Source organism: Chanos chanos, chromosome 4 (assembly GCF_902362185.1).
Source record: "Chanos chanos chromosome 4, fChaCha1.1, whole genome shotgun sequence".
Lineage (NCBI taxonomy): Eukaryota > Metazoa > Chordata > Actinopteri > Gonorynchiformes > Chanidae > Chanos > Chanos chanos.
This window is the reverse complement of record NC_044498.1, coordinates 17,467,892-17,486,955: the sequence shown is the minus strand read 5'-3', so window position 1 is coordinate 17,486,955 and position 19,064 is coordinate 17,467,892. Positions and strand designations below refer to the sequence as shown.

The 19,064-nt window shown below is 42.3% G+C and overlaps 2 protein-coding genes across 2 annotated transcripts; one reads left to right on the top strand and one right to left on the bottom strand.

Annotated features, from left to right (window-relative positions):
* Positions 1-8,073: 8,073 nt before the first annotated feature.
* Positions 8,074-9,742, bottom strand: coa7 (cytochrome c oxidase assembly factor 7). Its single transcript, XM_030772613.1, has 3 exons — positions 9,400-9,742; positions 9,106-9,246; positions 8,074-8,595 (listed from the first exon to the last, which is right to left on the bottom strand). The coding sequence occupies exons 1-3, from the start codon at positions 9,503-9,505 to the stop codon at positions 8,153-8,155; spliced, it is 690 nt and encodes a 229-aa protein (XP_030628473.1). The 5' UTR covers positions 9,506-9,742; the 3' UTR covers positions 8,074-8,152.
* A 144-nt stretch (positions 9,743-9,886) lies between these two features.
* Positions 9,887-18,797, top strand: zyg11 (zyg-11 family member, cell cycle regulator). The gene is made up of 16 exons (XM_030771139.1): positions 9,887-10,257; positions 10,905-11,070; positions 11,503-12,017; positions 12,384-12,629; positions 13,040-13,180; positions 13,625-13,801; positions 14,239-14,303; positions 14,523-14,622; positions 14,888-14,938; positions 15,157-15,318; positions 15,745-15,792; positions 16,619-16,816; positions 16,899-16,951; positions 17,887-17,984; positions 18,277-18,456; positions 18,693-18,797. The coding sequence occupies exons 1-16, from the start codon at positions 10,255-10,257 to the stop codon at positions 18,707-18,709; spliced, it is 2,220 nt and encodes a 739-aa protein (XP_030626999.1). The 5' UTR covers positions 9,887-10,254; the 3' UTR covers positions 18,710-18,797.
* Positions 18,798-19,064: the final 267 nt, after the last annotated feature.

Here is a 19,064-nt window from a genome sequence, read left to right as displayed (position 1 = left end):
AACTCACATCCTTGACAGATTTAAAACACCATGCAGAATATTGTTTCCACCATGAATCAGCAAAGGCCTGAATGAGGAAATGCCAAACCATTGCAGTTTGTCAATGATGCTAAAAATCACTAACCAGAGATCTAAGTCATTGTAAATGAGTGTAAGCCACAAAGCAACTGTTCCAAATCAATGAATGACAGAGCACCAGGTGACAAGGTGATGTGACTGAGAATTTCAGAGGGAGAAAGGAAATGCAAATTGAGATAATTGTTATGTGTAAGACATCCTGACAATGGACTATCCATGCCAGTGAACCAGTAAAGTTCTCGTAAGTGCTGTTTGGTTCACATAATACTTTGCCAGCTCTTGTGTAGAAGTGCTATCAGTGTGTGACGTGGTGCCACTGGCAAAACCATGTCCCTCTGAACACTAAATTGTCCTTACCACATAGTCATTCCTAGTCTTGAAGTAGGCTAGCAGCTGAGGACTTACGGATTTGGAAGCAGCAGGCCATGGTGATCGTGGTGAGCTGATCAGCACAGGAATTTCAGGGCAAGCGGATGAAGCAGCATCACCCCTAAACCTTAACTCCAGTTAAGCATCAGTGTCGTGAGCAGACGTAACAGGCAGAGGTAAACGTGTGAGGTAGGCTATGGTGTGATTCAGTGAGCCAGCACTGTACCCAATGTCATATGTGAGGCACAGAAAGCGAGCTGACCACTGAGCAATGTGTATTCCCACATAATCAGCTCCCTTGGTAGGTATCAATGCTGTGAGGGCCTGGTGACTCATGCGTAGCAGAAAAACTTGGCAGATAAACTTGCCACATAAGTTTATCCGCCACTTCTCGACTGCCAAAACACAGTCATGAACCCTTGCCTTTACTGCTGAATAATTCTTTTCAGTGGAAGTTAAGGACATCGAAGCAAATGCCACTGTGTCTTCAACGGGAACAGGGTGTATCTGAGTGAACACAGCATCCCGGTCCTGCTCAGATGCATCTGTGTAGACTATGACTGACAGTTCCAGGTCGAACAAAGCTAGTGCAAGACTGACCACCAGCAGTTTCGTTACATCCATGAAGCATGGCTGAGCCTTTTCAGTCCATGTGAACTTGGAATGCTTTCAAAGGCAGGCACACAGCAGTTGAACCAGTGTGGGGTAATTCAGAATTAATTTGTTGCATCATAACAGAAATGAAGAGGCAAAGGCTTGCATCATATTTTGCAGATGTTCTGTATCTGGCTGAACACCTTTTGCAGTCACCAGATGTCCGTGGCAGTGCAGACTGGATTGACGTAAGTTGCACTGTTCTCATTCAGCCATAAGCCTGCATCATGAAGACTTTGAGGCATCATCTTTAGAGCTTCATCATGTTCCTCGCAGGTTCATCCGTAGCAGATTATATCATACAGGTAATTCTACACATTTGGAATGTCTTACAGAATGATAAACATCATCTTTTTGGAAGACAGATGGGGCAGATGCTAGCCCATATGATACCCTGTAAAAACCAAAACAGCCCATCACTGAGATCTTAGCTGTCAGGGTGTATCAATATCTGGTGGTAAGAACTTTCTAGATCACTTGTGAGGAAAACTTTAGTGTCTGACAAAGTTCATCAAGGTGGCTGTCCACTACAATAGCTTTGCTGGCCTCCTGGAGTTCTACACATACTCTAATACCTCCAAACGACTTTTATGTTACTACAATAGGGGAATCCCACAATGAGGCATCAATTATCTTGATGATATGTGGATAGTATAGGCAGTTCAGCTAATCTGAAATAGCAGCTTGCTCAGGGAAGGGAAAGTGTCCCAGTATTTGTCTCACATTTGGTGCATAAATCCACTGCCGTTGACTATGGATGCCAAGAAGGTCAGAATAGTGGAAAGCAGCATCGCTGCCATTGCAGTAGGAAAAGCAGGTGAGGAGAAGGGTAGGACAATGTGTGGATGGAGAGTAGATAAAATCCATCCTCAGAGTGGAGATGCAATTCTTCAGCACGGTCACAAGCATGAAACAAAGCACGTGAATGGGCATGCGGGAATACTATGAAGTTGATGGGTGAAGTTGTGTTTCCTTAAACTGATCCTTTTAAACACATCAGGGCTAGATTGATACAGAAGCAAAAGTATTCACAGTCAGTTTTACTGACCAACAAGCCTTTTCTGTTTGAATTTTTATAGCATACTGAATTTTATTTGGCATGTCAGACCCTTGAACTAGTACAAGGGTATAATCGGGTAGCTCGGCTTCTTTCAGAGTTTTTGTCTTGGCAGAAAGACACACACTTGCAAAGTGTTCATTTCTATCACCGTTTTTTCCAGGTAGCTTTAATTACCAGGCATTCTTTCACATTTGTGAACCATTTCTCTGAGCCACAGCAGAAGCGTGATTATGTTTGAGTGACCAGTGTAGGTAGCTTTGAGGCTGCCATTTTGTTAGAGTTCCTGTTTGCTTTCTGCTGGACTTTCACAGCATGCACAGGTAAGCTACATTTTCCCAAGGCCTTAGCTTGCACTCTTGCAGAATTGAATTGAGTTACTATTGTCATGGTTTTGGCTAACATGAGTTTTAAGTTTAGAAGCAGTCTCTCATGAATTCTAGGGTTGAACACATGCTGAATGAGCTGATCTCTGATCATGTCATCAGCATTATCGAAGTCACATGTCACAGCCACTTGACTCCATACAGCAGTGTAGTTAACGATGGACTCTTAAGTATCTTGGGCAAGTTTTCGGGAGGTATGACATTCCATCATCATATTTAAAGCAGACAGAGCAGTAATGGCAGTATCTAAGGTTTCATCTGTCTCCCCCAGGGTATAGAAAATTGCCCTTCCATTCCAAGGCTATGGAGCAGCCGGGCCCTTTTCCTCACCTCTGGCTGGGCATCTCTGTTGGCACCCTTGACAAGGAGGTAGTTGTGGAATGTCTTTATCCACATTTTGAATGGGATGATATGTTCCTCAGGACAAGGTAAGAATAAGTCTGGAAATGGAGCATTCATTATCACCATCTCAACTCAGATGATTGCAATTCGTCTCATTGCCAATTTGTTATGTGCAATGTGTGGAAAAAAGCACACTGGGAGGTGGATGGTTTTGGATTTTTAATAAACAACTCAAAAGCTCACAGTATATGTGTCTGCGCTCTTCTTCCTCACCACTCACTTTAACTCTACTCTGCCACCTAATGGTAAAAGTGAAGAGGCAATAAAATTCACTGCGAAGACAGCAGTGATGCAATGCAATGCATATTAAAAATAACGCTTCAGATAAACATAAAAGCTGCATGAACAGAATGAACGGTTAAATGACCTTACCTTTAGAAAAGCTTCTTTTTGACATTTGCATGCAAACTGGTGAATTAAGTACTCAAAGTCTCACTACTAGTTTTGACTCAGTAGCCAATGAGGGGAGTACAGACTATCATTGTTATCTTGAGTTTATTCTTCACTCTTTTAAATTTTGAAAAAGATCGCTCATTCTGACATTTTGTAACTAGCAGAGTTAAGAATAGCTGAGTGTACAAACAGATTTTGGTAAGTGCTCTGCACTCCACTTTTTTGTACTTTTTGTAGCAGCTCCACAGCTGAATGGTTTTTCTTTTGGGGAAGTTCTCTCAGGGTCAGAAAATAAAAGCTGGTTGACTTGGCGACATTCCAGACAGCTTTCGGCCTGGTTTCGCGAAGACCTCAGGGCAATGGAGATGCTTAGAAATCATAAAGACATTCGTATATGAATGATTCAGCCCTGCTTGGCATGAACAAAAAACTGAAGGGAACAAGGTTTGAAATGAAGGCACAATATCCACCAGTAATCAATGAGCATAGAAAGCTCTTCCTCTCCCTGTTCTGACAGCACAGGGAAAAGGGGAAGCGTGCTGTATAGACAGACTACATATAGGGGGTAATCTGTGTAAAGACCCAGAGTAACTTCAAAATGCATAAAGAACCTTCTCACTTTGTGCTAGATTGATCAGCATCCTCTGTTTTCATTTGTGTCAGGATACATATGGTGACGCCATCTGATTCAAGGTAAAACTACCTTATATACCTCCTTTAAAAAAAAGAAAAGAAAAGAAAAAAGAGAAAGAATATCATGGGTTAGATTAGAGTTAAAGAAAGCTGAACAAACTCTTCGACAGTCTGACTAAAGACAATTAGATTAACATATTAAGAGCAGAATACAAACTCCACATAAAATTGACAAAGGAAATGATATGCCCAACACACAGAGCTCTCCGTACTCAGTTTAAATAGCTGAAGAAGAACATGGAAAATTTCAGATCCATAAATAAGAAGGATGATATTCTCACTGCTGACCAGATTTTTAGAAAGTTTTCATCTTTACAGGCCTAAGAACCATCCAGACATTACCAACATTCAGTCACTGTTAAGAGGTATCAGCTTCCCATCTCTCTCCAAGGCAGAGTCAAATTTTCTGCATTCTCCTTTGGCTCTGGATAAAATTCACAAAGCTCTCCTCAGTGTGGCAAATGCTAAAGCTCTACACTTGGATGGTTTCCCAGTTGAATTTTACAAACATTTCTGGCAGTTACTATACCCTATTCTGTTTAATATTGTCAGCTATATTACCTCCACAAATAAACTTCCTGTCCATATGAATACAGCTTGGGTCACCCTTTTAAGATAAAAATCTGTCAAACTGCTCTACCTGATCTACCATTCCTTATGCCTGCTTTGGATGGACTTTAAATTAATTGCTATGGTTTTGACTGGCAGATTAAACTCTGTAATCCACAAATTAATACACTCTGATCAAACTGGATTTCTTAAAGGGCGGCAAGCTCCTAGCGATACCAGATTAATTAACTTAATACACCACAGCAAACAAAGCCCAGATCCTGCAGTGGTGGTCTCACCAGATGTAGAAAAGCCTTTCCTATTTTCCACTCTCTTGTCGATTGCATTTGGTCCTGCTTTCACCCGGTGGATTAAAACCCTCTATGATTCATCTCATGCCTCAGTCACAAACTAATAACAAGCTTTCCCAACCATTTGAACTCTGCTGTGCAACTAGACAAGGCTGCCCCCTTTCTCCTGTGCTCCTCTACTCCGTTACCCTTCTTTTCCACTTTGTCCCTGAACAGTTTAAAGTCAGATTCATTATTTCATTATTATAAACCAGTGCTACATCACCTGGCCTTGCTTGTGAAAGCCATAGAGATGAGTTCCATTGTTGCCAAACCATAGATGTGTTATGGATGAACCAACACTTGACAATTGCCACCTGACGCTTTTCTTCAAACTAGGCTAGAAGAGGGTTCTGCAGATTGATGCAGCCCCAGGAGGTACACCTCTGTATCATCAGCCATTGTCGTAACCTGTTCTGGACAGGGTGCCTACTTTTGATATCCCTTCATGGCTCCACATAGGGTTTACAGCACTGGTTGCTCCTTCCTGCTTGCAGGGGGAGTTCCTTGCTTTGGAACACATGCAAGAAAAGGTAAAGCATACCAAATCACAATGGAAATGTCAAAGTAATTATAAGCAATGATTAAATTTCAAAAATGAAGGCTTCTCTAATTCTCAAATTCCAAACTTTTTCAGCAAACATCAATGAAAATTTAAAAGATGGACATCAAACTTCTGTGAAAAAATTTAAAGGTTCTCATTCCAGAATTATGGTTCTCATTCCAGGCCTCAAATTTTAGTGAGCCTCTCCTGCCCGCTCTCCATGGTGAACTCCAAGAAACGCTGAAAGTTGAGGTGAGACTTTCGGGTTTTGGATCCTCTGGGATCAAGATATGTCAAACATTCAGTTAAGCCAAGAACAATGGAATTTTTGTGGCATACTAACCTGGGAGAAATTTGAAACTGAGTTGTATAAATGTGGGCTGACTTCCTGAAGGCAATCTTGAGGATGACAAAAAATTCCTGTAGAGCAGAGGTAAAAGTGTAACAGCTTGCTAGATCTTAATTTTCAGTGTGGGAGTCTTATGATCCTTCTGGTCTTTTGGGTCTGATGCAAGAGGTGACAGAAAAGCTATAGTAATATTGCTTTTTGACTCTTCAGTGCTGGCTCTCTTTCTGTTGTTGTGATGCAGAATTTACTAGGCTGAATTTAGACTGTCTTGAGATGGATTAATTTACCCTGGTGATAGTGTGTTGTTGTAATAGTTACTCCCAGTACAAGAGAAACCATAGATTCATGCTTTTAGAAAGGCAAAGCCAATTACACAACAATTCTTTATTCACAAGATGTCTGTAGGGGGAGTTACATCACAACAGCGAAGTTCAGAAAAACAGGAACTCATTAGTTAGTTAAATTAGTTATACGTTTAGGCTCCTGAGAATGAATTTTGCAATTCTCTCTAGTAAGAATGTGAGTTAAATTATGAAAACTTTCCAGTTTACCATATTTGGTTTTTAGTTCTTTGGCAATATTTACACGCATGGTCAGTTGATTAGTGCCTGGATGGATTCTTGGATCACCCAGAAATCAGTTTTCCCAGGGTGAGAAGTCATTGCTGATAATGTTCACGTGCTTTGTTCAGCTACATTAATAAGATGGAAATCTGATGTTTTTTGAAGTTATAATCTGTATCTTTCAGTCAGAAGCCCTCCTAGACATATCAGTATCCCAGTGTTGAGTGTCTTTGATAAAACTGGGATAGCCAGGCTGCTGTCTGGCAGAACCATTGTTCATGGGGATACTCATAACTGGAGCAGGGGTGGAGTCAAAACAACACCACATCCTCTCAAAATATGCACTACTTTTCATTTTGAATCTGCTGTTAAATCATTCATAGACAGCCTGATACAGGTTCAGGGATTAGCATACTGTAGAGTAGCTGCATTACTACGAAGTCATCCCTCAATACAAGACATTGCCCCAAGGAAGACTTCACACATCTTCACACATGGTAACCCTTCACCAAGAGGCCCAAAGGCCAAGATAAGGTCCAAAAACGAAGTGCATATTTCTCTCATGTTCATATGTCCTAGTTAATGACAGAGGTTCCCTGGTGCACATTTCACCAGGGCACAAAGTCTTCATGGAACCCACAGGTTCTGGTTGAGTGCCTGGTTGAGTAGTTGGCCTGGATTTTATATACTGAGAGCACATACATATGATTGGCTGACCATCTGGTTGATGGGGCTCCAGGTGGTCTGGGACTGGACAACGTGGTGTGCTAAAGTGGTCTGCTGCATAGTGCACGGGTACAAATTTACAGTTCAGCTGAAAACATAGTGTGTGGACCACTTAAACACTTTTATTCAATTTTGTTTGGCCAGAAAACATTTCACTTTACCAAAGGCCAGAGTGAGCCCCTTGTCAAAGAGCTCTTAGGGCCCCTTATCTGTGGTCTTAGGAGGACATCTAGTAGGGAAATAGTGTTACTGCATCTAGTGGGGAAGTAGCGTGACATACCAAGGGATATAATGTGTTGCTGTGCTGCATTTTAAACAGTTTTCACAGGCAGTTATTTGTTTTATTATCTAAACATCTTAACTACTTTAAAAATCTTTTGGGAATGTATTTGATTTTGACTGCGTCTCCCTGCAGGTGTTTGCATCTGGGTTTTTAGGAGATTCTAATATATTTATATGCTACATTTTATTCATTATAAAAAAAAATCTATCCTCTTACTCTTGGCTGGGTTGGGCATCATACAGAATACAACTGGTAGTGTGTTAGGAAGATCGGCCAAATAGGATACTATCTTTTTCATTGTGTGTTAGCAACTCCTGGCTTTAGCCGGCACAGGATCCCAGGATTTTTCCTTTTCTTTTTCTTTCTTTTTTAAAGGACAACGGGAGAAACCTACACAAATAGAATATCCAAAATATTTCTCTTTACACTTATCTGCTGCGGAGTCACTTAAAGACAAATACAGACAGGTGAAGGTTGTCAGAGTGTAAAGGTTTCAACAGACTGAGTGACAATATTGAGAATCTCAGAAAAGCCTGAGTTTTTGATAGAATGCATTTCTTTTTTTATCCATGTGTCAAATCAGAAAAGCAGAGAGTGTTGATATCAAATTTTAATGGACCCTCAAGAACCAAATATTTCAACAGACATCTCAAAACAAATGACAACTTGGTTTTGTCCATGCAATGACTTCTCCGAGTCTTTTAAAAGAGGCCATGAAATGACCTCTGGACTCAAAATAAAGAGTCACAGTTGCTTTCATTCTCCAAATTTCAGCTGCCTCTCTTTCTGTTGTCCATGGAGCTCTCTGGCCCTGTTCTTCAGTTCTTCCGCCTTCTTTTCGTCTTTCGCTGTTCCATCACCAAGCTTGTACATGCGGCTGGCGTTGGAACAGCCCCACACGTGTCCAAGCTCACACGCTCGCAGGGCGTATTTAAGAGCCGTTGGCATATTTTTCTCAATTCCTGGAGAGCCTTGTATATACAGTGCGCTGAGGTTAAAACAGCTGGGGGCAAACCCTCCGTCGCAGGCTTTCTCATAATACTGACGTGCAGCTCCAGCATCTGGTTCTCCTTCAATAGCCCTCCCATCATTTAACAGTAAGCCAACATTATGACAGGCATCTACCGATTTCTTCCCCCCAGAGTTACAGGATTTCAAAAAGCAGGAGTAAGCTGTCTTCAGGCACTCCTTTATTCCACCTAATAACAGACATGAAGGGAGAAGGCATGAGATTACAGTTCACAGAAAGGTTGTAGGGGGCATACCTTCAAACATTAAAAGATGATCAAATAGATGACTGGAAGCTACTGAAGTAATGCTTATCAATCTTTTCATCATTTTTACTGATTGTTTAATGGTAGCTTGTGTTAAGCGTAGCCATGTCTACATTGAAATTGAAGTGCTACCACAGTGATTTTGTGTTGGGTCCTGCACCACTGTCATTCAGATAAACAAGGCCTGGACTAACTTCGAACTGGAGCACAAAGACATTTTTCTTAAATAATATCTAAGATAGTAAAAGGCAAAATATATCACACAACACTTTATATTTGTCCAAAAAAATTTTTCTGTTTGATAACTTCAGTAGCCTGGAGACCAGAGATACTTACATCACTTCTCACTCCATCTCTTTTCATACTGCTTATAAAACATTGTGTCTCTGCACTTTAAAGTGACTTAAAAATGGATGAATATGGCTGTGATATTACCTTTGCCAGTGACGTAGTATGCGCCTAATTTGTAGCAGCTCTCGCCGTGTCCATTTACTTCACAGTTGTGCTTGAGTACTTTAGCAGTCGATTCATAGTTTTTCTTCACACCCTCTAGGTAATCTGCCAACCGCTGACACCCTAACGACAGTCACACACAAGGTCACAAATCATGAAATAAATTACACGCATAAAGTACTAGAATGAGAGACGTAACATCAGAAATGATAAATTTCCAGTAAGCTCTATTTTTTTATTCAGCACCATCACTTTGGGGACAGCGTTCAACATTACCTTCAGGATCCTTTTCACTGTAACACTGGTAGCTGTACTCTACTCCTAAATTATCCAAAAACTGCTTAACCTCCTTTTCATCCTCAAAATTTATTAGTCCGGCCATTTCGAAGCTGTTAACGGTTCCCTAACTTATAAATAAGGTCAAAAGATTTAAATTAATTTGATAGAAAAAAATCCTGCACAATCCGTGACCTTGGTAGGAACTACTGGTTTGCAATTTGAGCAAGAATCTGATAACTTTAACTGATCTGAAACGTCAGGAAAACACAGCAAAAGCGATTCGATCTTCTTTTGGCAACGGAAAAGACTTCGAAGACCTCTACATAGGACAATTACAACACGTTGTCAAACTTGCTGTGAACATATGGCTATTTCCTGCTTTCATAATCTTCCCCAACAGGCTCCCGTAGATCCCGCCTCCTTTTGCAGACTATGTATTTCCCGTGTGGTGACCCTGTTTATTTGACAAGACGTAGCTATCGTTTCCTCTGGCGAAATAAAATGTACAAAATGAGCTATATCTTATTATAACAAATAGAGAGCGGACATTCTTGGCCATTATTAGGCCTTGGACAGGAAATGCAACTGGAAAAAGAAGACACTGTGGTATTTCCAAGAGACAAATATTAACTGTCTACCAACAAGTTGTATCGCTAGCAAGACGTTTCAACTATCTCAAGCCAGCTTATTGGTGGCTAACTATTTAGCTAGTGAAGGGGTGTCCCCATAGCTGGTTGAACGACTATAGATTACATTAGCTTGCTGTCTCGATATCTATAATAGTTTTGATTCGAATCGGTCTTATTCGCATGCATTACTGACTAGCTGTGCGTGATTCGCACCTATTCTGCCATGGTGAGTATTTCTTTACAGATTTCGATTCAAGTTAATTGATTCTGATATTCAACAAATACTGAATTTACTTCCTCGAGTAGCAAGGTGAATGTAGCTGTTAAAAGACTGATCCATACTACAGAAACCTGACATTCAGACGTTGAGAGATCTGTGATTGGTTAGGGCTGCAACGACTCTTGGACTGGCGTGTCAGTGTGGAAACTTGAAAACTATTGAGTCGACGGTATTCTGTGGTAATTTCAAATTGAAGGTGCAGCTTGATGTCAGCTCTTCTAGGTTTAAAACCTGCTACAGCTTCACAGGATACTGTCATGAGGATTGCTCGAATGTTTTTGGGGTTCTTTTTTTTGTTATCGGCGTCGCTCGAACGGAATTTCTCTTTATATGAATCTATACTGCTTTTGAAAGAATGGGAAAAATGTTTAAATACATTCTAAGGGTTGTTGTCAGAAGGAGTTCTGTCCTTCAGCAGTATGTTGTATGAATCACTACTTAAGCATGAATGAACTGTGGGAGTTGTCAGTTTAATTTGAAGTCATTTTTATACATTGTTTACATAATGTTCTTTCTGCATAGTTCTTGTGGATGGTTTCCATTGTTTGTATACAAATGAAAGCTGAGTATGTAAATGGGTATGTGTGTTGCAGGATGAGGCGTCCCCTGCGTCTCTGTCTGACCTGTGCCTGTCACTGGTCAGCTCACGGCTGGAGCTGTTCTGTATCAAGCTGGCTGATGGCTCTCTGTGCTTCCGTGAGCCCCTAGTCTTCCCTCAGGAGCTCGCTGACCAACTGCTCTGCAAGATGGCCTTAGAGGGTGAGCTGAGACTGAACCAAATTCTTGGTTGCATCATGTTAACCATTTTCTTTGGAGCATTTTCATCTCGGGATTGTATACTGAAGCTGTTTTACTGAGCTTGAGATGAACACAGAAACCAGACAATCTGGATGAACAGCTGTTAGTCACAGGATGCCTCAATCCTCGGATCATGCAAAAATACCTAACAGTGATATTTGAAAAAAAAGGGTGGTATACATTAATCCCGTACACCTTTGCTATGAAAGCTATAACACTGGAAAAACACCAGAAGTTTTATGTAACAACAGGTTGTTATATTATGAGTACTGTTCATATCCACTCCTTATTCACTTTTGTTATTACTCAACAGACTGCACTACCAATTAAAGATATTAACTAGTTAACCCCAGGGTTGTCTGAGGACTTCTGACATCCTTTTTGTCCCCTCAGGTTTACTGAATGACAGCACAGTCAGTATCTTCCGGAGCTGCCATCAGTTGCGTCTGCGACGTGCGTGCATCCGTACAGCACGGATCTCTGCCGAGGCTTTCCACCGTGCACTGTGCCCTCACAGACTCCTGGAGCTGGATGCCTCACGGGTCAACGCTGACCTAACCATTGCCGACATCTTGCGAGGCCTGGCCTCCAACAAAGTCTTGCAGGAGAGCCTACAGAGGCTAGTACTCAATGGCCTGACCATGTCGTCCCTAGAGGAGCCCAATCGCCGTTGTTTCAGCACCCTTCAGGGGCTGCGCTCACTCAGCGTGTCCAACGTGGACTTCTACGACTCGGGGTTAGTGGACGTCTGTGCCCTGCCCCGTCTGGAGAGCCTGGACATCTCCAACACTTCGGTGACTAACCTGACTCCACTGCTGGGGCTCCGTGCTCGACTGCGATACCTCACCATGCACCAACTCAAACGGCTCGAGATGACTACTGCACAGCTGCTCTCTGTCCTCAGCCAGGTTAAACCCAGAATCTCATTCCCTTTAGAGTATCTGACTCATTTTTATTTGGTATGTATGTGTCATAGAGTACAGTGTTGTCCAAAAAAGGAACAAGATGTAAAACTACAAAGTACAAGTCTAGTTAAAAAATAGACACATGGCATGTATACACACGCACGTCCTTAAACTTACATTGTCTGTCATGAATGTTGGTTTGATATTCGGTTTGCATTCTCTTTTGTAAAGTCACGTAAAAAGTGTGAGAGAGCTCTAATTTTCAAAGAAAAAAAAAAAAACCCTTGGTTTCTATGTGAACTGAGACAGAATGCTGGTATTAGTGTTCTGGCCTTTTCTGACTGGTGTGACCATGTCTCTCCACTCCAGCTGGACGGCCTGCAGCATCTTGACATCTCGGACGATAAGCAGTTCACTTCAGATGTGGCCCGTCAACTGCTGGAGACGGCGGGCATCCTGCCAGCACTGGTGTCGCTGGACGTATCTGGGCGGAAGCAGGTGACAGATGCTGCGGTCAGGGCTTTCGTGGAGGAGAGGCCTGGCATGACTTTTGTGGGTCTCCTGGCCACTGATGCTGGATTCTCTGACTTCCTGTCTGGGGAAGGCAGCCTGAAGGTAGGCTGAGGGGCTTTATGTCCTATGTTACAACCAGGAAATTACCAGGAGGCCATTTGGGGAACATATTCCCTTAAACTAGACCAGTTCAGTGAAGCATGGGATAGTCACTTAATTTAAGTATTTAAACCTGGGCAAATTACTGTGGTACCTATTGTGAGATTATATAGCATATTGAAAACAAAAGGCCAAAGTCTCTAAATATGATTGTGTGGGCAGAAGGTGTGTATGAAGTTTGATTATAGATTATGTGTGTTGGTATGGTATAGCTCATTCTGTATCCATTTTAAGTGTGAGTGTGAATGTGAATCTTGTGAAGTAGTTTGTATATTTGTATTTTGTGAATTTGCCTGTTGGGATATATATTTGACATTTTGTTTTGTTTTTGTTGGTGTTTGCCGTAAATACAGGTGACTGGGGAAGCCAATGAGACTCAGATTTGTGAAGCATTGCGGAGGTACAGCGAGAGAGAGGGCTTCGTTAGGGAAGCTCTGTTCCACCTTTTCAGTCTCACACATGTGATGGAGAAACCTCGGCCAGATATTCTCAAAGTAAACACTTTTTTCACACACACAGACACACACACACACACACACACACACACAGACACACACAGACACACACAGACACAGACACACACACACACACACACACACAGACACACACACACACACACACACAGACACACACACACACACACACACACACACACACCGGACCTTGATGTTGTTCTCCCACGCACCAATTTCTATGTTTAGGATTTGATCAATTTTCAGTGCTTTGCATAGCTGGCATAATCATGACTCACAAGTCACTCTCTCTGACTTTCTCTCTCCTCCTCCTCCTCCTCCTCCTCCTCTGGCTATTTTTCCCCCCTTCATCTCTCTTATGCTCCTCTCCATTCATGTTTCCGTTTGTCTGTTTCTGTTTTGTTTTCCCCTCCTTCTCTCCCCTTTTGTTTCTCTCTCTCCCTCTGTTTCTGTCCTCTTCTTTAGTTGGTAGTTTTGGGGATGAAAAATCATCCCACCACTCTGAATGTGCAGCTGGCAGCAAGTGCCTGTGTGTTCAACCTCACGAAGCAGGAGCTGGCGTTTGGTATGCCTGTGCGTCTCCTAGGCAACGTAACCCAGTTACTTCTGGAGGCTATGAAGACCTTCCCAAACCACCAACAGGTAGACTGGACTGATGCCATACACTTTGTTCAGTCTCTCTCATGAACAGTTTGAGTACTAGAAAGTACATACTACATGAATATTAATGTCCATGTTATGATTATTAATTCTGGAGATGTCCAGTGCTTTGATCTGGGTAGTATTGTAATATATCTCAGTATTCTGCAAATGAGAATTCTGCAGCCCATGCAGTAATGTTTGTATGTTCCATGTCAAGCAGGTTATTTCTTTCACCCTTCATTCAGCTTCCCAGTTTATAGGCAGTGCAGAAAGTGCACTGACATGGTTTATTTACGCCATCTCTGACTCTGTCAAAGTATAACATATTTTTCGAAGAGCAAGGAAGCTGGACCCCATTGTTTACTTGTGTATCATGTCAGGGGAGCTTAATTTGATCGGTTCCACACTAATGGCCAGTCTGCTTCTCTCCTGTCCAGTTGCAGAAAAACTGCCTGTTGTCCCTCTGCAGTGATCGCATACTACAGGAGGTTCCTTTCAACAGGTGTGTCTGTTTAGCCAAGTTCTTCAATTGGTATAAGACAGCAGTTTTCATATTGGTGCATCATTACTGAAATGTTCAGAAAGGCCAGAAACATCCTACTAAAAGGAAAAAGACTGAGAAATGGTGTGTGTGTGTGTGTGTGTGTGTGTGCGTGTGTGCGTGTGCGTGCGTGTGTGTGTGTGTGTGTATGTGTGCGTGCGTGTGTGTGTTTCATATCAGGTTTGAAGCTGCGAAGCTGGTCATGCAGTGGCTGTGTAACCATGAGGATCAGAACATGCAGAGGATGGCTGTGGCTATCATATCCATACTGGCTGCCAAGGTAGGAGGCGCAGACGTGGCAGGGCTGGTTTCAAACCTCTGTCGCATTCTGGCACGGCCACTGATAAAACCGGTTATGGCTTACAGTCGCAGTGGCAGTTATTGTTAAAGTGGTTTGTCTGTTTGGCTCTGAGACCTTTATAACAGCGTATTATTCTGATATCGTTCCCACTCTACTGTAAACCTGACTGACTCTGCTCTGTTTCTTTCTCTTTCTTTCCACTTTTTATGTCTGTCACTCCTCGCTCTCCTTATTCCTGTAAAAGTTGTCTACGGAGCAGACAGCACAGCTGGGTGCAGAACTGTTTATTGTCAAGGTAATATACAGATTTCGGAATTACATTATACCAATCTTTCCACATATCCGTTCAGTATAAATCAGTGTTTTGTTTTGTTTTTATCAGGCTCAGATTCTTTGAAGTATTGCTAGTAGAACAAATAATGATTGACTATGATGTTTTCTCCCCCTCTCCCCTTCTCTCTATATTTCTCTCACACTTTCTCTCCCTCTCTTTCTATGTCACTCTCCCTGCAGCAACTCCTGCACATAGTGCGACAGAAAACATCTCAGGGCACAGTGGATGCTACTCTGAAGTTCACTCTCAGCGCGCTTTGGAACCTCACTGATGAATCACCAACCACCTGCAGACACTTCATAGAGAACCAAGGCCTAGAGCTATTCATCAAAGTACTTGAGGTACATACACACACACACACACATATATACATCCTGGTACAAACACACATATAGATCCTATGCAGGCACAAACACATATGAAGGTGTCAAGAATAGACATGCATATGCGCACACACGCTCTGTGGTAAAAACCTACATGAAGTTGCGAGACAGATACACACATGTGCGCAAATATTTTCAGAGTGCTTAACCACTGCCCACACCCACACTTTCAGTATGTCCACCATAAAAAAAATTAAGCATACACACACACACACACACACACACTCAACTGCACACTTTCACCATGCCTGACACAAGCCAAATACAGAGTTTTCTCAACTTTGAAAACAAACTCACAGTTATTTTAAAAAGAGAGACAAAAGAATGAAGCTGAGGTTTGAATCTGACTGAAAGGTTTTAATTTGGTGTGTTGTCCACCCTCAGTCCTTCCCCTCAGAGTCCTCCATTCAGCAGAAAGTCCTGGGCTTACTGGTGAGAATCACACTCCCTTCTTTTTGTCTTTTACAATGCTTGTGTGTGTGTGCTTGTGCGTGTGTGTGCTTGTGCGTGTGTGTGCACGTGTGTTGTGCACATGTGTGTATGTGTTTGTCTGAAAAACAGAGATAAGCAAGTTATGTTGTGAATCAGGTTGTGGTGTTTAATTTGGATGGAAAGGCAAAACGCTTCTGCACTGTTAATGTGCAAAGGGAACTGAATAAACAAGGTCAGACTAAAATGAGTCAAATATGTTAATGAAAGTCACTTCCAACTTTTGGCGAATATTATTTGAGTCAGACCAAGAGCTTATGCAAATAATTATGCAAATAGTTATTCTTTATTTAAGTGAAATTGGTTTATGTAGATAGAGCAGAGGACTTTTTCCTCATTGTTTTGTGGAAGCACTCTTGTTTGCTTATTTGAGAATTGTGCTTTGCTTTTTTTGTTTGTGTGGTAGTTGGAGGTGATTTGCATTTTTGCAGCATCCCTCTGTTACACATTGTCCTGTAAGAAGTATATCATTATTCCTGAACATTGCTGATTATGCATTGTTAAAGAATAGTCTCTTGAGTGACGACCTGGTTAAGGCATTGTCTAATAAAGGGGCATCGTGAAATAAGGGGGCATGGTCTAATAAAGGTGCGCCTCACCTCTGGGATTCCAGAGGTGGAAAAATGAGTCATTGGTTTCACGCTCGATGTAAAGGGGGGAGGGGGGGATTAACAAGATAGCAAGTAATTGGACATTCCAAAATTTAAACAAAAACAAACAGATTGCCATTGGTTTCCATTTTGTTCATGCCTTAACTGTGTGATTTCAGAATAACATTGCAGAAGTTGGAGAGCTCCATGCAGAGCTGATGGTGCAGAGATTCCTGGATCATATTAGCTCTCTGCTGCACAGTCCAGAGGTGGAGGTTAGCTACTTTGCTGCAGGGATCCTAGCACATCTGACCTCACGTGGAGAGAACTTGTGGACCCTTGACAAGCCCCTCCGAGCAACGCTTTTGGAGCAACTGGTAAGTGTATGTGTAAGTGGTTGTGAAAGAGTATTATTGGTGTATTTATGTTTGCATCTCACATTCAATCTGTTTCCTCCAGCATTCTGCAATTCTGAAGTGGCCCACACCAGAGTGTGAGATGGTTGCTTACAGGCAAGTAACAGAAGCGCAAGAAACTCACTTTTTTAGAGCACTGCCGAGACCCAGACCACTGTGTTATCAGGAATTACAGAATTCGCAAATGCAGCTTCTTCAGTTAGATCTCTTTGGCCCTGTTTACACTTTGCGTTAAGATCCGATTTTGGTGATCCGATCACAAGTGGACAGCTCTAAGTAAGTCCGTTTACACCTGGCTTTAGAATCCATGTCTCGAGTGAGCACTTGAGATCGGATCTCACTTCCCTGCTCTGTATGCAAATAAACATGTAAATCATTTCCAACACGTTACCCCTGTCATTGAATTTCAGTTTTGTTTTTTTGATTGGAGATATTGCTTATGATATTTGAGATGTCAGACAAATTTAGTGATCATTGATCGCTGTTTTGGGACATTAAGGCACATTAAGCTGTTTCACGTTAAACATTGTTGTTTTGAATCTACAGGAGGCATCAATGCACTTCCCATGCGTAGTCTGTAGGAAATTAAAAGAAGAAGAAGAAGAAATCAAAACAATATCCATTTTGCCTCTTGTTGTTGTTGCCTGTTGTCACACTTTAATATGATGCCGTTGGCGAGCGAATGTGTACATACGCGAGTGAATTCGTACTTCCACGTCAGCAGAGGACGTCAGTTGAGCAGGCGGTCGTTCAATGTGATCGAGTTCACATTCGCGTTTACACTGCTATCAGAATCTGGTCATATGCGGTCCAGACCACCTCCGAATGTGGTCCGAGTGATCGGATCTCGATGCGACCTTAATGAGCATTGGATACGTTTACACCTGTACTTTTGAGCTGTCCAGTTGTGAGCGGATCACCAAAATCGGATCTTAACGCAAGATGTAAACAGGGCCTTTGAGTTTTACATTATCCAGTTTAGATCCATCTTTCGTTAGTCTAATATGATGTATGTGTTTTGATTGTTTCAGGTCCTTTAATCCTTTCTTCCCTCTGCTGGAGTGTTTCCAGACCCCAGGGGTTCAGCTGTGGGCGGCCTGGGCCATGCAGCACGTCTGTAGTAAAAACGGTGAGAGGACCCGTTTAACCCCTCACAGCTCAGTTAGCCCCACTTTGCTGCTTAAAGTGGTTTTTATTTCGGTTGTGAACTGAAATTCCCAGAGACCAGTTGAGATAGTCGACTCTCAGAGACTCACTTTGAGATACTGTATTATCTGCTAAACATGTCATTTGATCTGTTTGTTCTTGTCTTTTATGTATTCTCATCATCCTTTTCTTCCTACTTTCCCTGTGTGTGTGTGTGTGTGTGTGTGTCTGTCTTCTTTTGTTGTCGTTGTTGTTTGTGTGTTTTTTTTACTCAGCTGCGCGTTACTGTAGTATGCTCTTAGAGGAAGGTGGGCTACAGCAGCTGGAGGCAGTGAGGTCACATCCTGAAACCCACTGCGATGTGAGGCGATTGGCTGAAAGCATTCTGGATAGTCTTCAGCGCCACCAAGCCAGGACAGGTCATCCAGGGACACCACAAACACACATACACAAAGGTATGTGGTATGCACACACTCATACACACACACACATATACGCACACTCACACTCCAAATATATACTCAAAGGAAGCATACCAGTCACATACACTATTTTTCTAACATGAATGTGGCACAGTAATCTGTTTAGTTACTGGATCATGTGATGCAGACAACTCAGTCATCACATCTCTGCGCAAACTGTCACTCTGTACAATCTGATTCATGTCTGAAATTTTATTTCTTTATTTCAGAGAGAAATGTCCCCTGACACCTGGACATGAATATTTGATGGTACATGGTGGACTGAACTGGAAGGCGTGTGTGTGCGTGTGTGTGTGCGTGTGTGTGTGCGTGTGTGTGTGCGTGTGTACGTGCGTGTGTACGTGCGTGTGTGCGTGTGTGTGTGTGTGCGCGTGCGTGTGCGTGCGTGTGCGTGCGTGTGCGTGCGTGTGCGTGTGTGTGCGTGTGTGTGTGTGTGTGCGTGTGCAGGTGCACGCGCGGCGTGTGCTGAAATACATTCTCTTTCCGTATTCATGTGCTCTTCTCTTCTTTGGAAAGTGTGAAACAAGAGAGCGTGAAACAAAAGTTAGTGGGAATGTTTTTGCACATTACTGAGTTAATTT

Excerpts from the sequence above, each read along its gene's own strand:
- coa7 (XM_030772613.1), bottom strand. The coding sequence starts at position 9,505 with ATGGCCGGACTAATAAATTTTGAGGATGAAAAGGAGGTTAAGCAGTTT. Across the intron at positions 9,247-9,399 it reads CAGTGAAAAGGATCCTGAAG|GGTGTCAGCGGTTGGCAGAT; the intron begins GTAATGTTGAAC and ends GACTGTCGTTAG. Across the intron at positions 8,596-9,105 it reads ATACTACGTCACTGGCAAAG|GTGGAATAAAGGAGTGCCTG; the intron begins GTAATATCACAG and ends GTCTGTTATTAG.
- zyg11 (XM_030771139.1), top strand. Across the intron at positions 14,623-14,887 it reads TATCCATACTGGCTGCCAAG|TTGTCTACGGAGCAGACAGC; the intron begins GTAGGAGGCGCA and ends TTCCTGTAAAAG. Across the intron at positions 17,985-18,276 it reads GCACGTCTGTAGTAAAAACG|CTGCGCGTTACTGTAGTATG; the intron begins GTGAGAGGACCC and ends TTTTTTACTCAG.